At 33.5% G+C, this 22,370-nt stretch overlaps 1 protein-coding gene across 4 annotated transcripts in view; it reads left to right on the forward strand.

Moving 5' to 3' along the window:
- Positions 1-1,111: 1,111 nt before the first annotated feature.
- Positions 1,112-22,370, forward strand: part of LOC149563072 (uncharacterized) — a 64,284-nt gene continuing 43,025 nt past the window's right edge. Inside the window, exons 1-6 of one of the 4 annotated variants that reach the window (XM_089826491.1) lie at positions 1,112-1,386; positions 1,625-1,671; positions 20,813-20,855; positions 21,257-21,338; positions 21,717-21,867; positions 22,128-22,275. In XM_089826491.1, the coding sequence (XP_089682617.1) occupies positions 20,828-20,855; positions 21,257-21,338; positions 21,717-21,867; positions 22,128-22,275 (409 nt within the window). In that variant the 5' untranslated portion in view covers positions 1,112-1,386; positions 1,625-1,671; positions 20,813-20,827. Of the gene's footprint in view, positions 1,539-1,624; positions 1,672-20,812; positions 20,856-21,256; positions 21,339-21,716; positions 21,868-22,127; positions 22,276-22,370 lie in introns of all 4 variants that reach the window. The other 3 variants (XM_089826492.1, XM_089826489.1, XM_089826490.1) reach the window with 3 other exon arrangements.

Consider the following 22,370-nt stretch of genomic DNA (forward strand, 5'->3'; position numbering starts at 1 on the left):
GTATGTTATTCTTTCTTTAAAAGAAAAATGTTTGCTAAACTTAGTAAAACTTTAGGTTAATTCTTTTGAATCTCTTGGTGAGCTGTTACAAACATTCTCTTCATCAACCAACTCTCTTGAATTTTTTTTGCTTCTTTTATTTTCCTTTTCACTTTTGTTAGCTTAAGTGCATTCCCCTAAATTGTACTTAGGGGGGAGTGTTAGTGGTTCTTACCATTTTACTCTTTTACTTAAGTCTATATATGTATATACATACATACATATATATGTATGTACACACACACATATACACACACACACGTGTATATATATATACATACATACACACACACACACACACACATCTGTGTATATATATATATACATACATATAGACACACACACATATATATATCAACATTTTGTATTTTTATAAGAAAGAGTATATAAGATTTTAATATTTTTCTTTTGTTCTTTTTAAATTAATTATTTTATTGGGTTAAATTAAAATCTTATATACTCTTTCTTATTTTATTAAATTAATATTGATATACTCTTTCTTATTTTATATACTCTTTTTTTTTTTAATTAATCATTTTATTGGGTTAAATTAAAATCTTATATACTCTTTCTTATAAAAATAGAAAATGTTCATATTAATTTAATAAAATAAGAAAGAGTATATAAGATTTTAATTTAACCCAATAAAATGATTAATTAAAAAAAAAATCAAAATATTTAATTTCAACATTAAAAAATATTAAATTTATAGCAAATATATAATATATTAAATTATAATTGATAAAAATAATTAAAAAAAACTCATTGCAAATACAAATGAAATAAATAAAACATAAATAGTTTTTATGCGTTGTCTTCAAGCTTAAAAAATATATTAATTAAAAATTAATAAAAGTACTTTTCTCTAAATTTGAAAACGGACAGCCCAAAATATGCGCCTTGCTTGCATGTTTTAAGAAAAATAAAAAAAAATTATTATTATAATAATAATAAAAAAGCTTTAATCTACATTCGAAAAAGGACAGCCCCAAACCATGCAACCGTCAAATCAGTTACTTCCCAAACCCAAAAGATTTTGCGTCTATAAATAAACTCTCAATCTGGTAATTTAGACGACAAATCACCTTACGCGCCTGTTTTATCCGCTTTCAATGATCTCGCGTAAGCTCAATAAATCTTCCAGCTGAGTCGGCCTGAAGTAGGAGTTACTGTAGTTTAGGGTTTAAAGGGTTTGGCTTCATGTTGCATTTAGCATGCCTACTTAAGCTCTTTAGATCTAGAGGTTTTAGCAGCTAATACTTTCAAGTTGAAGAAGGTGTTGCGCTGCTGCAGCTTTTTTAACTTGGTAGGAGAAGACATTGCGGCACTGGAGTCTTGTGTCGTCAGGTTTTCCTACTTCCCTGTTTAAGGTTTTGTTATCACCTTTTCTTGTTTGCCTTGTAAGGAATTGTTGGGGAGTTGCCTGCCATATCAAAATTCTTGGCTTTAGTATAGCTGGCTTACTGGAAATGCTTGAAACCATTATTTTATTTTAGCAGGTACCGTTTAAATTCGTCTTAATAATTAGTTTAGCTCAGTTAGCAGGTATATTTTTGTAAAATAAAATTCTGAGATTTGTGTGCAGTTGTTCAACGTGAAGGGTTTGCACTGCTGTCCTCCATTGCTGCAAATGTAGGTTATTGTTTTTATCTTTTTTTGAATTTAGTGTTTGAATTGCCTCAAATATTTAGTTAAGTGTAGAGTGGGTTGCTGCTCCCGGCTTAGGATTGTGGACGATGGCTGGTGCCAGAGCATCTATACTCAACCCACCAGAGTCAAATGTGCTTACTACAAGTTCTGGTTTGTTGTATTTGTTCAAGAATCTTCTGTAGTTGAAAGAAAAAACGATGCCGGAAAAGTTTTGACGAACGCTAATAGTCAAGTTACATTTTGGACACGGAGAAAGATCGCGAAACCAAAAACTAAATCACGGGACGATAAGCTCCCTCGCCCGCCCCAACAGAGAAAAAGCTAAAAGAGATCTCCTGCTGAAAACCCATTCTGACGGCGGGGATGCTGATGGTGGTTTCAGCGACAATTTCGGACTTCCAATTTTATAAAATACTTCATTGGGTTGTGTCTATAATTTTATGAATAGGCTATTGCTTTGAATGGAATATTACATGTCAGGATGCAAGCAGTAGGGCTTGTATGGCTGCATTGGTTAAGGATGGAAATTTACCTGTTGGAAATCCTAAAGCCATAATCCACAATGAAAACCACGAAGAGAGGAAAACAAAAAGAATGGGCTGCAACTGCGGATGCTACCTTGTCCAATAAGAACAAAGTCGCATTGGAACACTTGAATTCTTTTTCAAGTATAAAAAAATTACTATTTTGATGAGCAAGGACAAAAGAGTATATGAAAAGCTATAAGATGGAATAGCGGTATCACTACTTGAAATTGTAGAAAAACTTGGAATGTTGTTAGAAGAAACCCTAAGAAAGATGATGTGGATATTGCCGAAGATTATGAGCATGATTGTGTCTTCTCCTTTAAGAATGAAATATCACTAGAGCCAAATGCAATTTCTGCAATGGATATTGTTGTGGTTGAGACACCTCTTCTCTCTTTAGAAAATACTTTTGCTGGTAAGGAATTAATTTAGTCTCAGTGAAGAGTGACAAGTTATTGGGAGGGCAATTGAAGTACTACATATTGTCGTTTTGAATTGATATTTGATCCATCTCTCTTAGGTACTGGAAATTTCAAATTGTTGATAAATTCTTTTAATTTTTATTCCTCCAATCTTAAGAATGAAACACTCAAGGAAATTGACGAGGAGGGGAAAAAAAGATATTTGGAGCTAAAAGGAAAATGTGCTCTTGTACTTATAAAGATTTTATTAGTTGGTTACTAAGGGAAAGAACTCTTGTAAAGAGGACAAAGCTTGATATTGGTACAGCGCACAATGGCCTCTTGTATTCAAACATTTGCATAAGAGCTTATTTGACTAGAAAGATATAGAGTGCTATTTTACCACTAGGACAAATAAGGGATTTGATTAATGAAAATGTATCCTTAGTTGTGCTCTTCCAAAAGCACAACAATGAAACAATCTAATGTGGTTCCTCCTATTGCTCAAGAAGGTGAAAGCATATTAAAAGTGTTAGGTATTCCAAATAGTCGTTTTGTGCATGCAATACAAATTTGGGATGGAAGCAAGAACTTTTGACAAGCACATATACAAAAGCTTCAAGTGTCAACATCCTTTGATTAACAAACTTTATTTGCAGAAGTGTGCCAAATACTATTTATACAATATCTTATTTTATTTTACTTTAAGGGAAACTTTCAATATATTCATTATCCATCAACATAAGACCTTTTTTTGTAAGTGCCCTTCGTTGTTGATTTGAAAGGGGTAGTAGTTAGATATGTGGAGCATGATGATGTTTTTTTGCATGTTGGTGTTAGGATTATTAGACAAAAATATATTAGTTACATACAAATATAACTAGCAACACATAAGGAATAAAGTGCACATAAATGGAACAAAAGACATGAAGATTTGATGTGGTTCACCCAATCTTGGGCTACATCCACCAAACAAATAGTCCAATATTATTATCCAACGATTTAAGCTGGATTACAATTTGCAATCTCTTGCAACTCAATACTGCTGCAAGAAGCTACTATGTCATCATATATCATAGTATCTCCTCAATACTGCTGCAAGAAGCTACTATGTCATCATATATCATAGTATCTCTAACCCTAAGCCATTTTATACAAGAATAATGTCAGTTACAAAATTAGGGTTAGAATATCTCGTACAATAAAAAAATAAGTCTTTGAATAATAGAGTCATTTTGGCCTCGTGGGGTGTCACCCCTTGACTCCATCACGGAGGCATTGTCCCTAAACTCCCATAGAGAAATTTGGGGTGAAACCACGCTGAAGGAAGTGGGTAAAAATTAACCTTTGAGCTTGATTAGGCTCCACATAACAATTGCCATAAATGAGAAAGGGGGAGAATGTTGAAAGGATGCCATTGATTTTGTTTTTCTCTTGGCAACATAAGCACAAATATCACTAATAGTTTTTGGAGTGATCTTGGATGTTTGCTAGTATGTTATGTTTTGGTTGCATATTTCTCTCTTTTGCAGTTTGACAATATGACTTGTTGGCGCTAGTAGTACTCACACTCAAGTTTTGACATGGTATGACTTACACTAAAGTTTTGACGTGGTATGATGTTTTAGTATAAAAGTCATAAGGTTTCAAAGTTTTGATTGGTATTTCTCTAATGTAAAATATGTGCGTTAGGGTTCTTACAATTTATCGAAAGATTGTATTTTGCCTTATGATTTCGAGGTAAGGTTAAAGATCGATTAAGCTTATGGTTTTTAGTTGGCATTAATTTCTACTACACTTATGTGGACTAGTTGATATGAAATTTGTGAAGTGTTTTTGGGAAAAGAGTAAATTTTGAATAAAGTGCATGGGGTTGACTTGAAGAATTTTTGATATATCCTTTTCGTTAAAAGGTGATGAGATAAAAAAAAGTTTTGAATTAGATTTTGTGTTAAAGAGATTGAGATTAGACGTGAAGTGTAGAAATAATCAAACAAAATCTAATTAGGTGTGCAACATTTGGCTACTAAGATATAATGGAATTGTAGTTCATCTATATTTAAGATGCAATTGTAATATTTGAAACCTTTTGTGTAGTTTTTTTTTTTGTTGGTTTGTGAGATTATTTTTATTAGGTAATAAGCTCTCTAGCTATAAGCTTTATTGGGCAGTGAGTCTTGTTATGAGCAACTCAGTAATATTTTATAATTGGTTATAAGATATTGATAGGAAAACTTGGAATGTTGTTAGAAGAAAACCTAAGAAAAATAATGTAGATATTGCCAAAGATTATGAGCATGATTGTGTCTTCTCCTTTAAGAATTAAATACCACTAGAGCCAAATGCAATTAACTTGGAATGTTGTTAAAAGAAAACCTAAGAAAGATGATGTAGATATTGCTGAAGGTTATGAGCCTGATCGTGTCTTCTCCTTTAAGAATTAAATACCACTAGAGCCAAATGCAATTTCCGTAATGGATATTGTTGTGGTTGAGACACCTCTTCTCTCTTTAGAAAGTACTTTTGCTGGTAAGGAATTAATTTAGTCTCAGTGAAGAGTGGCAAGTTATTGAGAGGGCAATTGAAGTACTACATATTGTCGTTTTGAATTGATATTTAATTTATCTCTCTTAGATACTGAAAAATTCAAATTGTTGATAAATTCTTTTAATTTTTATTCCTCCATTCTTAAGAATGAAACACTCAAGGAAATTGAAAAGGAGAAAAAAGAAGATATTTGGAGCTAAAAGGAAAATGTGCTCTTGTACTTATAAAGATTTTATTAGTTGGTTACTAAGGGGAAGAAATCTTGCAAAGAGGACAAAGCTTGATATTGGTACAATGCACAATGGCCTCTTGTATTAAACATTTGCATAAGAGCTTATTTGACCGGAAAGATATAGAGTGCTATTTTACCACTAGGTAATTAAGGGATTTGATTAATGAAAATGTATCCTTGGTTAGTTGTGCTCTTCGAAAAGCACAACAATAAAACAATCTAATGTGGTTCCTACTATTGCTCAAGAAGGTGGAAGCATATTAAAAGTGTTAGGTATTCCAAATAGTCATCTTGCGCATGCAATACAAATTTGGGATGGAAGCAAGAACTTTTGACAAGCACATATGCAAATGCTTCAAGTGTTAACATCCTTTGATTAACAAACTTTATTTGCAGAAGTGTGCAAAATACTTTTTATACAATATCTATTTTAATTTTACTTTAAGGGAAACATTCAATATAGTCATTATCCATCAACATAAGATGTTTTTTTGTAAGTGCTCGTTGTTGTTGATGTGAAAGGGGTAGTAGTTAGATATGTGGGGCATGAGTTTTTTTTTTTTGCATGTTGTTGTTAGGATTATTAGAGAAAAATATATTAGTTACATGCAAATATAACTAGCAACACAAAAGGAATAAAATGCACGTAAATGAAACAGAAGACATGAAGATTTGATGTGGTTCACCCAATCTTGGGCTACCTTCACTAAACAAAGAGTCCATTATTATCCAGTGATTTAAGCTGGATGACAATCTGCAATCTCTTGCAACTCAATACTGCTGCAAGAAGCTACTATATCATCATATATCATAGAATCCCTAACCCTAAGCCATTTTATACAAGAATAATGTCGGTTACAAAATTAGGGTTAGAATATCTTGTACAATAGAAAAATAAGTCTCGAATAATGGAGTCATTTTTGGCCTTGTGGGGTGTCACCCCTTGACTCCATCACGGAGGCATTGGCCCTAAACTCCCATAGAAAAATTTGGGGTGAAACCACGCTGAAGGAAGTGGGTAAAAATTAACCTTTGAGCCGAGCTTGATTAGGCTCTACATAATGATTGCCGTAAATGAGAAAGGGGGAGAATGTTGAAAGGACGCTGTTGAAAGGACACCATTGATTTTGTCTTTCTCTTAGCAACATAAGCACAAATATCACTAATAGTTTTTGGAGTGATCTTGGATGTTTGCTAGTATTTTATGTTTTGGTTGTATGTTTCTCTCTTTTGCAGTTTGACAATATGACTTGTTAGTGCTAGTAGTACTCACACTCAAGTTTTGACATGGTATGATGTTTTAGTATAAAAGTCATAAGGCTTGTAAGTTTTGATTGGTATTTCTCTAATGTAAAATACGTGCATTAGGGCTCTTACAATTTGTCAAAAGATTGTATTTGCCTTATGATTTTGAGGTAAGGTTAAAGATCGATTTAGCTTATGGTTTTCAGTTGGCATTAATTTCCACTACACTTATGTGGACTAATTGATATGAAATTTGTGAAGTGTTTTTGGGAAAAGAGTAAATTTTGAATAAAGTGAGTGGGGTTGACTTGAAGAATTTTAGATATATCCTTTTCGTTAAAAGGTCATGAGATAAAAAAAGAGTTCTGAATTAGATTGTGTTAAAGAGATTGAGATTAGTAGTGAAGTGTAGAAATAATCGAACAAAATCTAATTAGGTGTGCAACATTTGTCTACTAAGATACAATGGAATTGTTGTTCATCTATATTTAAAATGCAATTGTAATAGTTGAAACCTTTTTTGTAGTTATTATTTTTGTTGGTTTGTGAGATTATTTTTATTAGGTAATAAGCTCTCTAGCTGTAAGCTTTACTGGGCAGTCAATCTTGTAATTAGCAACTTAGTAATATTATATAATTGGTTATAAGATATTGATAGTTAACGATCCTCCTTTTCGCTTACCAGTTTCAACATGAAAATTTTGGTGTTATTTGTTAAGTGTTGTTACTAGTTGTAAGCCCTCTAGCTGTAAGCTTCGCTGGGTAGTGAGTCTTGTAATGAGCAACTTTGTAATATTTTATAATCGGTTATAAGATATTGACAGTTAACAATACTCCTTGTTTTTCCCTTACTAGTTTCAACATGAAAAATTTGGTGTTTTTTGTTAAGTGTTGCCATTATTGTTATTTTCCTCATTGTAATTGATTATGCCAAAAGGTTTTCAAAATTTCAAAGGAATATTCATTCAATCCACTCTTAATATTCTAAATATTCAATACTATACTTAACTCACCAATAGAGAATGTCACTATTACTATTACAAGATTTGGTTTGTTGTAACTGATTAAGAGTTTTTTGTAGTATTATCTCGTTTATGATATGAATGGAATTAGTTTGATCTTGTCTATTGATTGACATCTTGTTTCTATCATAAATAAAATAATAGAGCCACAAATATTTACGTAGGTACTAATTTTATTTACTTGGTTCTTCTAAATTCATTTAACTAATGGTTGGTTGCCAGAACTTAATTAATATTTTTTTCTTAGCTGATATCCATATTGTTATTGTTTTGTCTTCTAAGAATATTTCTAGAGAAATTTTTAGGGTAACAAACACTTGGGTTATCTTTTTGGTATAAAGTTCCATCTCAATTTATTTGTTGAAATTGTTGAAATCATTGGTGTTCAAGCATATGAATTGATCCTCTTTACATCTTATTTTATCTCGGATTGATGTATATTTGTGTTTAGGTCGGTGTTACTTCAATTTTCCAACTTTAGGGATGTGATTTGCGTTGTTAAAAATCATACTCAACTTGGATGTTGAATTGAGATTTATCATGGTTTGATTTGGAGTATTTGTTGTTATTAGAGTTCCATTTTGGTGAAGGTTTTGCAAATGAGGTTGCAAGCATAGGGGGTTTAATGATGGAGGAAACTCCATAGTTAAGCGTGCTCAAGCTAGAGTAGTATTGGGATGGGTGATCTCTTGGGAAGTCCCGATGCTTCAACTCTGTGAACATCACTTGGACCCAATGAGTGCTAAGTGTCCCATTTATTGTCATGAGAGATGGATTTATGTGAATCACTTATGAAACACGAGCCAATGAGGTTGACTAAAAAACTACATAGTCAAATCCTGATAGCAATATCACAATTAAAAAGTTAGTACAAGGGTTTGGCTAAAGAACATACATCTCATATATCAAATTAGTTAACTATTCTGGGGAGAGTTACAATTGGTACAATGTATCTTCTAAATACATGTGGACAAGTGAGAAACATGCATGATCCACATTTTTTAAAGATATAGAGACGAGACCAACATTAGTAAATGATGCAAAAAAAGTCAATAATAAAATAATTAAAGGGGATTGTGGTACAACCTCTAGTTCATGAAGAGCAAATACCAAGGCCAAAATACAAATTGCACAATACAATGTCTAGAACGCGATACATTTTCTTAGATTTAAAGAAACATAGTTTCTCTCCCTTTCTAGGAAGAAAAGATTACAAAACTTTGATTTTTATTTACAATAGGTTTGGGGTTTTATAGATAATGTGGTAGTTTTTACATGATGATATTATGATTTAAATCATAGTGGTCGTTACCAACCTTCCGATGCTAAGGATTTTTAGATATTGTATTTATGGTCTTTAAACATAGACACTATTTGTGTCCTTTTCTAAAATTTTATTGCCAAAGTGGGAGCTAATCTATTAGTCACACTTTAACAATTTTTTTATGTCAATCTGTGATGACATGTTTTTGATTAGACAAATTCTCATTAGGATATCTTGTGTGATGTGTGATTGACTCTCTAACTTTAAAGGCTGTAGCTCTTATTATTTTTTTTCCAGTGAAGCAACTTGGGTCTAATGCGTGTCCTGTAGGTAGGTACTTTTGGTGTTCTTTGCTTTAACTTGGATTGAAAATGCATGGTGGTGGTATGTGGCAAGTTGGTAGGTGGTCTTGGAAGTTTGTCTGGATGCAATAATGACAAAGAGCGAATTTGATATGTTTTATTGTGTTGTATCACATGATTGTAGCAATGAAGTTGCATACATGAAAAACTATAGTTGGGGAAGTTACCACACTATAGTAGGTGTCATATGAACATATATAGATCATGATTTTACGGGCACACGTCTCTTAATTTTAAACTTGACATCCTTGTCCCCTATTTGCCTTGAGGATGAGGCAAAGGTATTCCCTTGTTAACCCTTAAAAAGGAAAGTAGTGGAACACCACAATGTGGTGTGAACGTTGTACTTGTAAGTTTTTTGATTGTGCTTTCCATAGGTTGTAACACGACAAGGTGGCAGGAGGTCTTGGAAGTTTGCTTGGGTGCAATTATGGCTGAAAACCAAGTTGATACGTGTTTTTTAGTGTTGTATCACATGATTGTAGTAGTGAAACTTTAAACATAATAAACTATAGTTGAGGAATCTGATTTCTATAGCAGGTCTCTATACATACATGTATGATTACATAGGTACATTTCTCTTAACATTGAATTTGACATCTTCATCCCCTAGTTGTCTTGGGGATGGGGCAAAGGAAACTAGTGGAGCACCACAATATGGTGTGAGCATCGTACTTTAATGTTTTGAATATGCTTTCCACATTGTTCTTGCAATGTGAAACTTCACGGATTGATGTTGACATGAGAATTTGTAAACTAACCACAATTTTTTAAATTATTAGGAAACTTGAAAGCTTGCTCTTTATGGCATTTCAAACAATTCCATATGTCTACTCCTCTCTTATACACTCCATCACCCAGTGGGTGCCTTTCTTATTGCTGAGCTCTAGTAGCAAGCCAAAAAAAAGAGAATGATATTTGCATTTGTTTGATACATGTCTTTCGGCTTAATGTAGTTTTCCTCCATGGTTCTCTAGATGCCACCTTTGCTTTCTTTACAACTATCTATCGACAACTTAGAACGTGGTGAGTGAAAAAAGATTTCACCGCTTATTGAGATAAGCTAAATGATATCCATTATGCCTTAAGAATGAATGTTTTAATTATTAGCGATGTTCAAAGGCCACGACTCATTGTGATTGATGTCTCAATATTTTTTGGAAAACATGTTGATTTGGGTAATTACTTATTGTACATGTCCACTTTGGCAACATTTACCACATACTTATTCTTATGTTTAATGCTCATATTTTGAAATCATTAAAGTTTAAAAACTTCTTCCTAAGCAATTTCATATATTTATTTAATTTCTATGTCAAAGCTTCTCTTTTCTTATTGCATTGATATTGATTAATGAATTTACTTGCCATTATAAATGCTGATATTGCTACTTGAGCTTTTGCTTCATTGTTTGTTCCTTGAATACCTTCTCTTGCTTTGCTTCTCACCCAAATAGTTCACCCTTGTTAGATTGTCCAACAAATATGAAATCTACTCGAAGCTCTTATTGATCCTCTAAGGACAGTCTTTGTGTTCGAGGAGGTATTTCACTCTTGTCTCATCCTTTGGATTCTATATCTTAGCAATAACCCCTACCTTGTCAATGTTCGTCATCAATTTGTCCTTATAGACTGCACAAATAATAAACCTTATATACCAGCAGCTAACATTTTTTTGGGTTTATAGCCAATCATGCCTTCTTGCATCTCTCTATACATTTACTTTGTGCAGTGAGGGGGTTGCCTTGTTTGTTGTATGTAGGCTAGTTATCTAGAAAAGCATTAAAGTTGTCCATTGACGTCTTGTCGAAGATGTGTTCTAGTTTCCTTTCGAAGGTGGTTGATGCATTATGACATTTGATTGTATATATAGATTCTATCCTCTACCATGAATGTAGTCTTTAGTTTGTCTTCCTCAACAATTTTAATATGGTTATACCCTAAAAACTTGTCCAAGAATATGTTATGGCTTGCTATATCAACTAGCATGTTGTCGGCGAATGGGATCATAAAGGAATCTATGATCATGACTGTGTCGAGACACTTGAAATCTACATAGATCTCCATTTAATTTGCCTCCTTTTTGAGCGAGATAACATTTGGGAAGTCCCACTCCCTTGTCTCTACTTTGAAGTTGAAGCTTGCTTCCAATATTTTCTCTATCTTCTTGTGGACCTTGGCATTGTAGTCCTTGTTTATTCAGGAAGGTTGTGGACCAAGGATGAAAGTGATCCTATAAATTCTTGATTTTGTGGGCATCCCTTTCAAGTCCTTCATATGTCTAGTCTAAGATATATGTTTGTATTGCAGTTTTTAAATTTTTTTTATTGCGTTAAGGGTTCTAGTCATCCTTTATCAAGATCACTTTAGGGTCAATTGTTTGATGGAAGTAGATTAGGATTGGGATTGTCAAATATCAGAAATAACATTTTTGATGTTTGTGTTTAAAACATGAAACTAGAATAGGGATTTGGTAATTCTCATTTATTTAACCCCCAAAACTAGCATTTGAATCTTGCATCAGATAGGTTGAATTAGAAAATCAATTCAAATTTCATATATATATTGAAATTGGGGGTAAATTAAAATTTATAATTTATTTGAAATCTATAGAAATATAGAACCAACCTATACTAGCATATACTCGTCTGCTCAAATAGGTTCTAGCGTGTTGTGCAAAACATCATCTTCTATGCCCACGAGGTGTTCTCCCACTGCTCTACACACCACATCTCAATAATGATCTCCCTAATCTGATCATGTGACATTTTCAATGACTCCATCCCCTGAGTATGCTAGTTCCTATGGAACGAGTCTAGCTAGGTTTGATTTAGCATGCAAGTGAGTTGCATTGACAGATTCAAACTTAGATCAAGCTCTCTTGTGCGATGCTTGTTTGCGACATTCATTGATAGCTAAAATTAGCCACTCTACTCAATAGGATCAGAGTTTATAGTACACATGATACCCCATTTGAGCTTGCTACTTGTGACCCACCAAGACACATCCGATTTGGAAGAGAAATCCCCTTGTTTGCATTGATTGCGTCAAGTAAGGGTTCTAGTCATCCTTTACCAAGACCACTTTAGGGTCAATTGTTTGATGAAAGTAGAGTAGAATCGAGATTGTCAAATCTCAAATATAACATTTTTGATGTTTGTGTTTAAAACATGAAAAACTAGAATAGGGATTTGTTAATTCTCATTTATTTACCCCCCAAAACTAGCATTTGAATCTTCCATCAAATAGGTTGAATTGGAAAATCAATTCAAATTTCATGTATATCGAAATTGGGGGGTAAAGCCACTTTGCTCAATAGGATCAGACTTTGTAGTACACACGACAACCCATTTGAGCTTGCTACTTGTGACCCACCAAGACACATCTGATTTGGAAGAGAAATCCCCTTGTCGGTATTGATATTGCATTAAGATATCGTAAATTCAATCCACTTGATTAAACAATGTTCGAGTTGTAACACTACATGTAAATCGCACTAGGTGCATCTAGTGTTGTTCAAGCACATTGGGTTGTCATTCAAGAACATTGGGTTGTGTCGTTTTGCACAGTGTTGTTTGATCAACAAGATGCTACCAACAAATCTAGACCTCTAAAGTTGATCTGACATTGGTAGAGCTTGTAACAAAATGCCAAAAATGCATCTTCTCATTATGAATTTTAGGTGAACCAAACAATTCTAGCCATGTTCCAAAATATGTTTTTTGGATTTAAAACTTTTAGAATTGTCAAATATTGGAATTTGACAATTCTGGAGTTGTTTAAGTTCAACAACCAAACAAACCCTTAGGTTATCCTCTTTTCATAAGTACACCTTTGTGCTTGATTTCTGTTGCTTCTTTATCCTCTTAAACCAATAGCAGTTATCCACTCATTACGCCTGATTCCTTGTACTTAATTGCATTATTCCTCTCGAACCAATAGGCAACTGTATTGTCCACTTATTATACTCAATTCCTCGTACTTAATTGCTTTATTCCTCTCAAACCAATAGGCAACTGTATTGTCCACTTTTCCCATTGTGTATTCCTAATACTATAGAGAGAAGATGACACTTTTTGTACCAGTTGATTCTATACTATCGATTTGCAACTTGTTGCCTTCAAGGTGGAAGACTTCATAGTTCTCCTTTTGCTCATGGGACAACTCATTGAGAGAGCATACCTCATTCTTAGAGCAACTTTTGACTTTCAACACCCCTTAATCTGAGGTTGGATCTGCAAAAAGGTCATCATGGTTATCCCTTAATCTAAGGTTGGATTTGCAAAAAGGTCATCATGGTTATCTTTTTCAACAAATTCTAATTGGACTTGAGAAAGGTTTGATTTGCAAAAAGGTCATCATGGTCATCCTAATTGGATTTGAGATGCAGCTTGAATAGTATTGAATTAATTTTGATTATTAAGCTCTTTCGTATGAAGGATGTTATCTTTGATTGTCGGTGCAAGAGCACCCCTTGAAGGCCAAATAAGTGATTGAAGGCTCGTAGGTCATCATGGTCATCTTTTTCAACAAATCCTAATTGGATTTGAGATGTATCTTGAATAGTATTCAATTGATTTTTTGATCATTAAGCTCTTTCGTATAAAGGATGTTATCTTCGATTGTCGGTGCAAGAGCACCCCTCGAAGGCCAAATAAGTGATTGAAGGCTTGTAGAAAGCCACGAGTAATAAAATATGTAATAAGTGTATTAGGATGAAATAAGGTCTTTAGTACCAAGTGATATGTCAATAAGACCTATTTTGTGAGGCCATTTGACATAGGAGACATGTATAAGCCATCATGGTCAAACCTAGTCAACATGTCCAAATTCTCATGATAGTGGAGATAAGAAATTTAGGTGTTTTGAGTCATGTATGATCAATCTTGATCAAGTTTTGGGGTCTAAAGTCCAAATGATAGAAGTTGCAATTTCTTGCAAAAGTTGCCATAAAGTTGCTTGACAACTTTTTGAAGAAATTGACAACTTTGGGAAGATGAAGAGTCAACTTCACCCAACAACTATGGAAGTTCAAAAGATCATTGGGGAAGTTGGTTTGAGGTTATTTAAGACTCATTTGTGTAATTTGGTGCTACGGTGTGAGATGTGGATAGTTGTACAATAGCAAATTCATTGTTTTTCTGCAAATTTTGGTGTTTTTGAGCTCTTTAATTGTGTTTACTCATGTAAAATAAATTGGAAGGTGGAGACATGTATTAACTATCCCACATAAGTGATTTGGTCTCATTTGATGCATTAAGAAGAAAGATATATATTTTTGTGCAATTGGGTATGAAATTGTAGGTTTAACAAGGTTCTTGGAGTAATTTGTTTCTAATTTGAATTTCCAATGGTAACTTTCAACGACTATTTCAAGATCAGTAGTAAAGGAGTCTACCTCCATGTTACAAAAGGTTTTAAGGGAGACAGGAGAACTAGCGAGCCCTAGCTGAGTAAATGTACAAGAGTAGAGAATAAATTGTTGCAAAATCAGTCTTAGAAATAGGTGGATTGGCAGACCCAAGGGTCTTTTAGGAGTCATTTAAGTGTGTCAACATTGCTCCAACCGTTGGTTTGGCAAAATACTAAGGAAAATGGGGAGTTGTTTCATTAATTGGCCAGTTAGGCCTAATTAAGATTAATCCACACTAGTATTGGGTTAACCTAGTAAAGACAAAATGTAATGCCCCAATTCTAGTAGGGTCTTGTAGCTGGGCTTAGTTCATCATTGCGACCCTTATGAGCTGATAGGGTGATTTGAGGGTCTCTGTATATTGACTTGCTATTTATATTAAGCCAATTGTCGGTAATTACTATTATTATCAGTGGAGTTGAGGCACCTGGTGATTGGCTGGGTAAATTAATGGAGCTTATATTATATGTTGTTTATTAGGACCATCTTGATAAATGACTATCATTTAAGTGATATAACTTGATGGTGTGTTGAGGCCCTATAAGTGAGAAGTGTCTTCAAGAAGCTACGAGTTTGGGAGTTATTTATTTAAAATTATTAGATGGAAGCTTCTAATTAAAAGGTGTGTTGATGAAAGCATCTTTAATGAAATTTGTATTGGATTAGTCAGGTTGCATTGTGTGTTATAAAAGAGGCTTCATGAAGGAAATAGATTCATTCTTGTCTATTGCCTTTTAAGTACTTGTGAAGTTTTTTGAGTGTTTGAAGTTTGAGAATTATTGAGGACTGATTCCTCTTGATCTGAGCATCAATTTGTTGCTCTTGTATAGCAAATTGATTCAATACTCTGAATATGAGTTGTGCATTCAATTTACTGGTGTTGTATAGTGAATTGAATTGTGATTTCAATCTGATTTTGGGTGTCAATTGTGAGGGTTAAGAATCTTCAAGTTTTCCTATCCTTATCTACTGTAATTACTATGTGTTGGAAGGTAAATGGAGCTACTATTTGGTATCAAATAAATCTGCAAATTGGCATTGGATTTTATCTGCTATCACCACATTTTTGGGCGGGGATTTTCTTTAGCACCTGGCAATAAGATTGGGTGTGTAAACCCGATCGATTTACTATTTTTCCTAGATGCCAAGAGTGGCGTTTTTCCTGTGAGTTCTGTCTCATGTCCTTGGTGTGACTACTGCTGCTGTTGTGGCTTCATTCATTAGTCCATGATCTGTTTGGGAGAAGGGTGTTTGGTCTAGTGGCAGTGTTGTGCATTTAGCAGCTGTGGGTGATTAAGTACTGGATCTGTATGGTTTTTCTTCCTCATTACATCTGCTGCAAATTGATAGCTTCTGCAATTTTATACAAGTTTTTCTATTTTGTAATTCCCTGAGTGTAAAAGCAATAAATTGCAGCATTGAATTGTAATTCAATTGTAGTTATTACTTTGTATTTCGTCTCAGTATTATCTTAACATTCCATATCTTTCAAAAATCCAAAAATTCATATATTCCAAAAATCACAAAATATTGTAAAATATTTCAAAGCAAGAATTTTTTTATCCAGCGTTTCAGTAGTGTGAGCCAGTAGGGCTCTTACAGTAGTATCAGAACTTACTTGCAAATTACTAAAGAAAATTGGTGTTTTTCAGAGTTAGAACCAACAGGTCTTCTTACACAAAACCCACATCCAAATCTTTGAAATCTCTTAGGTATCCCTAAAAGAGTGGAAGGTAATTTGTTAGGAGGGTTGTTTGGAAGAAATTCAAATGGTTAAGGAAAAATTGAGTTAGGAAGGCTAATTGTGACTAGGCCTCCTACTAGGCCTATATGCAGGATTCAACAAAAAGGTGCTAAAGGGTTACAATTGTCTTAAGGAGTTTGGGCTTATAGGAGTCTAGCAAAAGGCTCTTGGAGTGTGTGAGATCACAATTTGGGTCCACTTCATATCTTTAACACTTGGGCTTGGGCCTCTTGGTGGAGGAAACAATCTAATCTATCTATTGCCTCATCAAAGGTACTCGTAGGAGGAGAAACATAACTCATCAATGCATCATTTATAGAAGGAATATCCATGAAGCTCATAAGAAGTGGTTTATCATTATGAGCAATAAGCATGTTACCATAATTGTATAAAAGTGGCTTTATGAGGAAGGCAGTAACTCATGTCCTTATTTAAGGGTGCATCCCAAATAGGACAATCATCTAAGAAGGAAGAATGCATACATTAGGAGAGGAATAAATCAGGATTGAAAAGTTAGATCAACATCACCTTTCAAGACTACCTTATGGAGGGATATGCTTTGAAGAAATGTTTTCATGTGAGATTGGTTTTGGTAGGATGATCTTTATGGGAATCAATGAAAGAAAAAACTAGAGTGTCATCAGATGCATGGAATGTAACATTTTGGATATCTTGAAGAAAACTTGAAAATTAAGATAACAACTACATTGAAAATGAAATAGAATGAAATAATTGTGTATTTATATTGTTATAAACAACAACTACATTGAAAATGAAATAGAATGAAATAATTGTGTATTTATATTGTTATAAACAAAATGCAGTGCAATCTAAGATTGATTTAGATATAGGATGCATTTGAAGAAATGTTTTCATGGGTGAGATTGGTTTTTAGCTAGATGATGTTTATGGGAATCAATGAAAGGTAAAACAAGTGTTTTCATATGCATGAAGCAAAGCATTTTAGATATCTTGAAGAAAACTTGAAGATGAAGATAACAACCCCATCGAAAATGAGATAGAATGAAATATTTTTGTGCTTTTATATTGTTTGAAATACAATGCAATGCAATCTAAGAATTAACTAATTATGGGATGTTTTTTGTTTCATATTATTCACAATGCAAATAAAGGAAATGAAGCAATATAGTCACCATATCAAAGGCAAGTCACCATATCAAAGGCAAACGTTATAGATCTAGATACAAACATTGTAACATGTGAAGTAATGCTAACACCAAAATGAAATCTAACTACCAAATCAAGAAGATGTAGTAATGATGTGCAAGAATGCATACAAGATGTGAAGGAAAATCACACAAGTGGGATATAACTATCCAATTGGAATGTATATAATGTGAGAGGATCAGGTTCACCAAAATGTAACATGCAAAATGGTGAGCAATCAAGTTGGATAGATCACTCACCAAATGTATGCTAGGATGAACACTAAGAATCTTCCACAAGGGAGATCCAATTAGCTTTGGGAAAGTACTAATGCATGATCTTCTCAATGTAGAAGTTCCTTGGGTTTTTTTCCTCCTTTCCCTGAGGGAAGGAGTTGTAATGTAATGAAATAGGATGAAAGTAAACACTATGAAACAACGAGGTGGTGTGATATGCTTACCAAGATTCAAACTTGAAACACATTGTCAAACTAAAGCAAAAATTGAAATTGTTTGAGATCCATTTGTACAGGCATGCATTTGCAAACCTAGAAAATTTGGAGGCCTCAGGCAGGGGCTTCCAAGGTCAAGGACAACTTGGGTTAAGGTTGAGGTCAACCATGACTTGCTCTATATAGAAATCCAAAACTTGAAAATGTTGTTGGAAGTTGAAACCCTAGGTTTGCAAATCTGATGCGAGAACTTGCAAACTTGCACCTGCACACAATAGAGAGAATTTTTGTTGGTGGGGAGGATCTTGGTCAAGTTTTGTCCGATCCCTTCGCTATGAATTAGGAGAGATTTTGCCTTTTTCAATTGTTGACCAGTGTTCTTTCTTAGTAGGTACCAGATGTATGACTAGATTGAATTGCCCCTCCCTCATTTATGTCATGGTACCTTTCTTGCATTCTCGACCACACGTGGACCTTCTATGTTTACATGTCTTCTACACCTTGATCACTTTTCACGTTTTTGTACTCTTTCCTCAAAGTCTTTGTCTTAGATCCCCTAATTTTGGTTCTTCTTTGAGGGACAAGTTTTTAAATTACTATAAATTGGTTTCAAAATTTTGGGCAACCTTGGTTTGGAGGTTGTGATCTTCCCCTTCGTAATGTATCTACTATACAAACAAGTTGTTGGTACTAGTATTGTTGGTAGATTTGTAGTCTTTGCTGGAAGTAGAGTTTACTAGTTTGTTACTTGCTTATTTGGCAAGATCTTCACTTATTATGTTAGTAATATTCTACTTTTAGTTGGACTTTGTGAATTTTTGAGGATTGCTTGTAATTATTATCTCCTCTTCGTTTGCTCTCTTAGAGGGAGAGATCTCCATATTGCACCTGCCTCTTCTTGAGTATATTTGGTACACATCTTTCCTTATTTGTTCTTAGGTGCATTAATCGATTATGTTATGGTGCTAGTGGGTATCTTGCACAACTTTCTCCCAATGGGTTCTTTCTAGGTACATTCATAGTATCTACTGATGAGGTTTCTCTTGGCGCCTTTCCTCATGCTAGCCTTGCAATTCAATAAGGTTTTGTGCCAACAACCTTGGAATTTTCCCAAGAAGGTTGAAGACAACATGGGTCATTGGGAGTTCATCACATGGCAAGATAATTTATCCCAAGGGACCGCCCAAGCTCGAGCTTCCCTCTATCCATACCAATTGACCAAAACTTCCCACAAATATACCATGTCTTGGATCAACCTGTCGTCCGGTGTTCAAATGGTAGGCCCATTACACTGCCATCTTGCCTGCTGCAATAGGTCACATCTTCAGGTTTGAACAGACAATACCACTAAAATTTTACTCCCTATGATTAAATACCTGTAACTTACAAAGTAAACATAAATATTCTAATGAACAATAGAGTAATTGAGAAACAAGACTTAAAGACGACAGCAAGTTATAACTTTAATAATGTACGAGTAATGTGGACAACAATAGAGTACCGATTCTTCATATTCTTCATATAGACATATATAGCACTATGCGTTCCATGACAACTAACAACTATTTTTGAATTACAATCCATTATGTTGCGATTTACTATACAAAACATTATTTATTCCTATTAGCAAAACTACTGCCAATTGAGCTCTTAGTTTAAGATATTCCGGTTGATTCTAAGTGAGCACTGAGTTTATAAGATTTATGAACTAGAGGTGGCGACATTTTTCCTTTTTTAATGGATTAGAGATCAACTGCGAAACTTCAAAGAGAGCAAAAGCACATGATTTATCTGGCATGGTCTCAACATAGGCCTATGCAGTTGCGCAAGTCTTTCTTGATATTCCTGTCCCTTTTAAGAATGGAAAACCTCTGTCATATAAGTAATTATGCTGTGAGGTATTAAATCATGGCAATGGAGGATTGCGTCCCATGTCACAGCCATGCAGCGTGTACATAAAAACCAAACACAGCCAATTTGTCAGGAAAAGTAAAACTATAAAATTAGAATTTTAAAAAGTAACATACATATATAATATTTGCTGCATTACTGAAAAATGAAAACAGAAAAATTACTGAAATACTGAATGCTGGCTTTTCTGAAGGCAAAACAAAAATTAATAGGTAAAAGTAAAATAACTCTTCAAATAAGGATAAAGTAAATAATGTAATAACAGAAAATATTTTTTCAGTACATATCAAAATTTCTGTCTATGTAGTAAATAAAGTAATTCTAGAAAAAAAGAAAAAACTCTTAAATACTTCTAGGCTGATCCCTCATGTTAATTTTTTAAATAGATGTATTTATGGAATTCTCACTGATCATATGAACACTATAAATAGAGTCATTAATGTTTTTTTGATTGAAGATATTTGAACTCAGCATCATCTAGATGCTTACAACATCACTATGCCATTACATCAAATGTCCTTTGAAATCACTTATGTTGATCTACTTGCTCTTCATTGTTAATATAAATGATCTTTTTTGTTGAAAAGCTCACATCTAGCTGATACTTGACTATTTACTATAGATAGATTTATATTGTAAGCTTTTTCTTGTAAGAGCTTGCTTCAAATTGTTCTTTAATTCTTTAATTCAACAAAGCTTTCAAGTATTCATTGGACACTTTAAGCCACTGGAAAATTATTAAACTATATCATATTTGAGGTGCACTTTTGTTTATATGCATTTGTTATGGGAATATTTGTCTTGATTTATTAGTAAGATTTTGTTTTCTTTCTTGTAGTTTACAAATGTGGTGATGGATTTAAACAAGCCACCCGAAGAAGGTAAGTGCATTACAACCTTGCACATATTTGGATTTCATTAAAAGAACATTTGGATTTGTTTCTATATGTATTTAATTGTAACTTATTCTCAAACAAAATAATATTTGGACTAAATTTCTTCAATTGTCCAACTCCTGATAGGTAGTAAGTTTCCTATAGAAAGTGGCTAGGTTGTATACATTGTGTTTATCACTATGTAATTTTATCCATTTTTTACAATGATTAAGTTCCTTTAAGAAGGTATTATCAGTGTTGTTTCTACAAACAATAGAAAGCTTAAAAGTGAGTGTTAAATGCTGGTCTTTTTATATGATTAAAATTGTGCAAATCTATTTTTTGTTTTTTGTTCTTTATGTTCAATATGTCTGACATCTGATTTCTGCATTTTTATGGGAGACCAGATGAATCATCTGTTCTTTTTATGCTTTTGAAAGATGGCAAGCAAATCAGTCAAGTTTCATGCTCTAACACTCCGGTGAAAATGTAAGATTATATTGACACAAATTATAAGATTAGATTGGTAGAATGTGTTGACGATTTAAGTTGTTTGATATGATTCATTTATGGGAAATACATTTTACTTCTCTTTAATCATAAAACTTTACTTCAGTTCAAATGGTGCATTTTTTTTGCCCTTTTTTAGTTCAGTTCTCAGATTGTAAGAGATAACTTGCTGCAACAGCTGCATGTTACATTTTTAAGATGCTTTTACTTCCAGCTTGTATGTACTTGCTTAATATCTTAACACAGTTACATATCTGGGCAATTTATTCTGATGACATTTAATTTTGCATGTTCTCACTCTTGATGTTTTCAAGGATTTATTTATGAAAGTGACTATAAATTTGAATACCTTTACAGCTCTGAATCCTTGAGCATTAAGGATATTATTCCTGCGGCCTACTATCCACTCGAAAAGTTGCCTCAAGTTTACTTTCATGCAGCCAGTCAGAACCGTTTTCAATGTTCTGAATGGCAAAGATTTATAAATTTTCTCTACGAGAGGGAGAAGGTGAACATCTATTGGATTTTCTACTTTACTATTTAAAAAAAATGGGAATATTTTGTTTTCATCATCACATAAAGTTATTCCACTCATTATATTGTACAGCCTCTGAGAGAAGTAATGTTATTTATGTTGGTTGCTTCCAATATAAAATGGATTTTTTTGTTTGTAGGAGCAATTTTTGTATCCAAAGTTTTGGTGCTTCTTGAAAATTTTGAAGATGACAATATAAAACAAATGTAAGATGTTTATTGTGTCTAATACAGGTCGCAGTTTGCCAACATGGAAATTGTGAGTTCTTGATAACACCTCCTGCTGGACAAGCTTCAGCTAATTGGGATAGTGTAGCTGTTGCTTATCGTTTTGATGAGTTATCCAAGGATGGAGAAGCTGGAGAATTTTTGGTATCTGCTGGTAACTGTGCTGTTTGCCAATCTAATGTTATATGCTATGTGGTTTTTCTTTGAATTGTAGAAATCAAAATTTGTTTGCATATGTATTATTTGCAA

This window comes from Cupressus sempervirens, chromosome 4, assembly GCF_028749045.1.
Source record: "Cupressus sempervirens isolate cs-2001-9-10 chromosome 4, ASM2874904v1, whole genome shotgun sequence".
NCBI classification, from domain to species: Eukaryota; Viridiplantae; Streptophyta; class Pinopsida; order Cupressales; family Cupressaceae; genus Cupressus; species Cupressus sempervirens.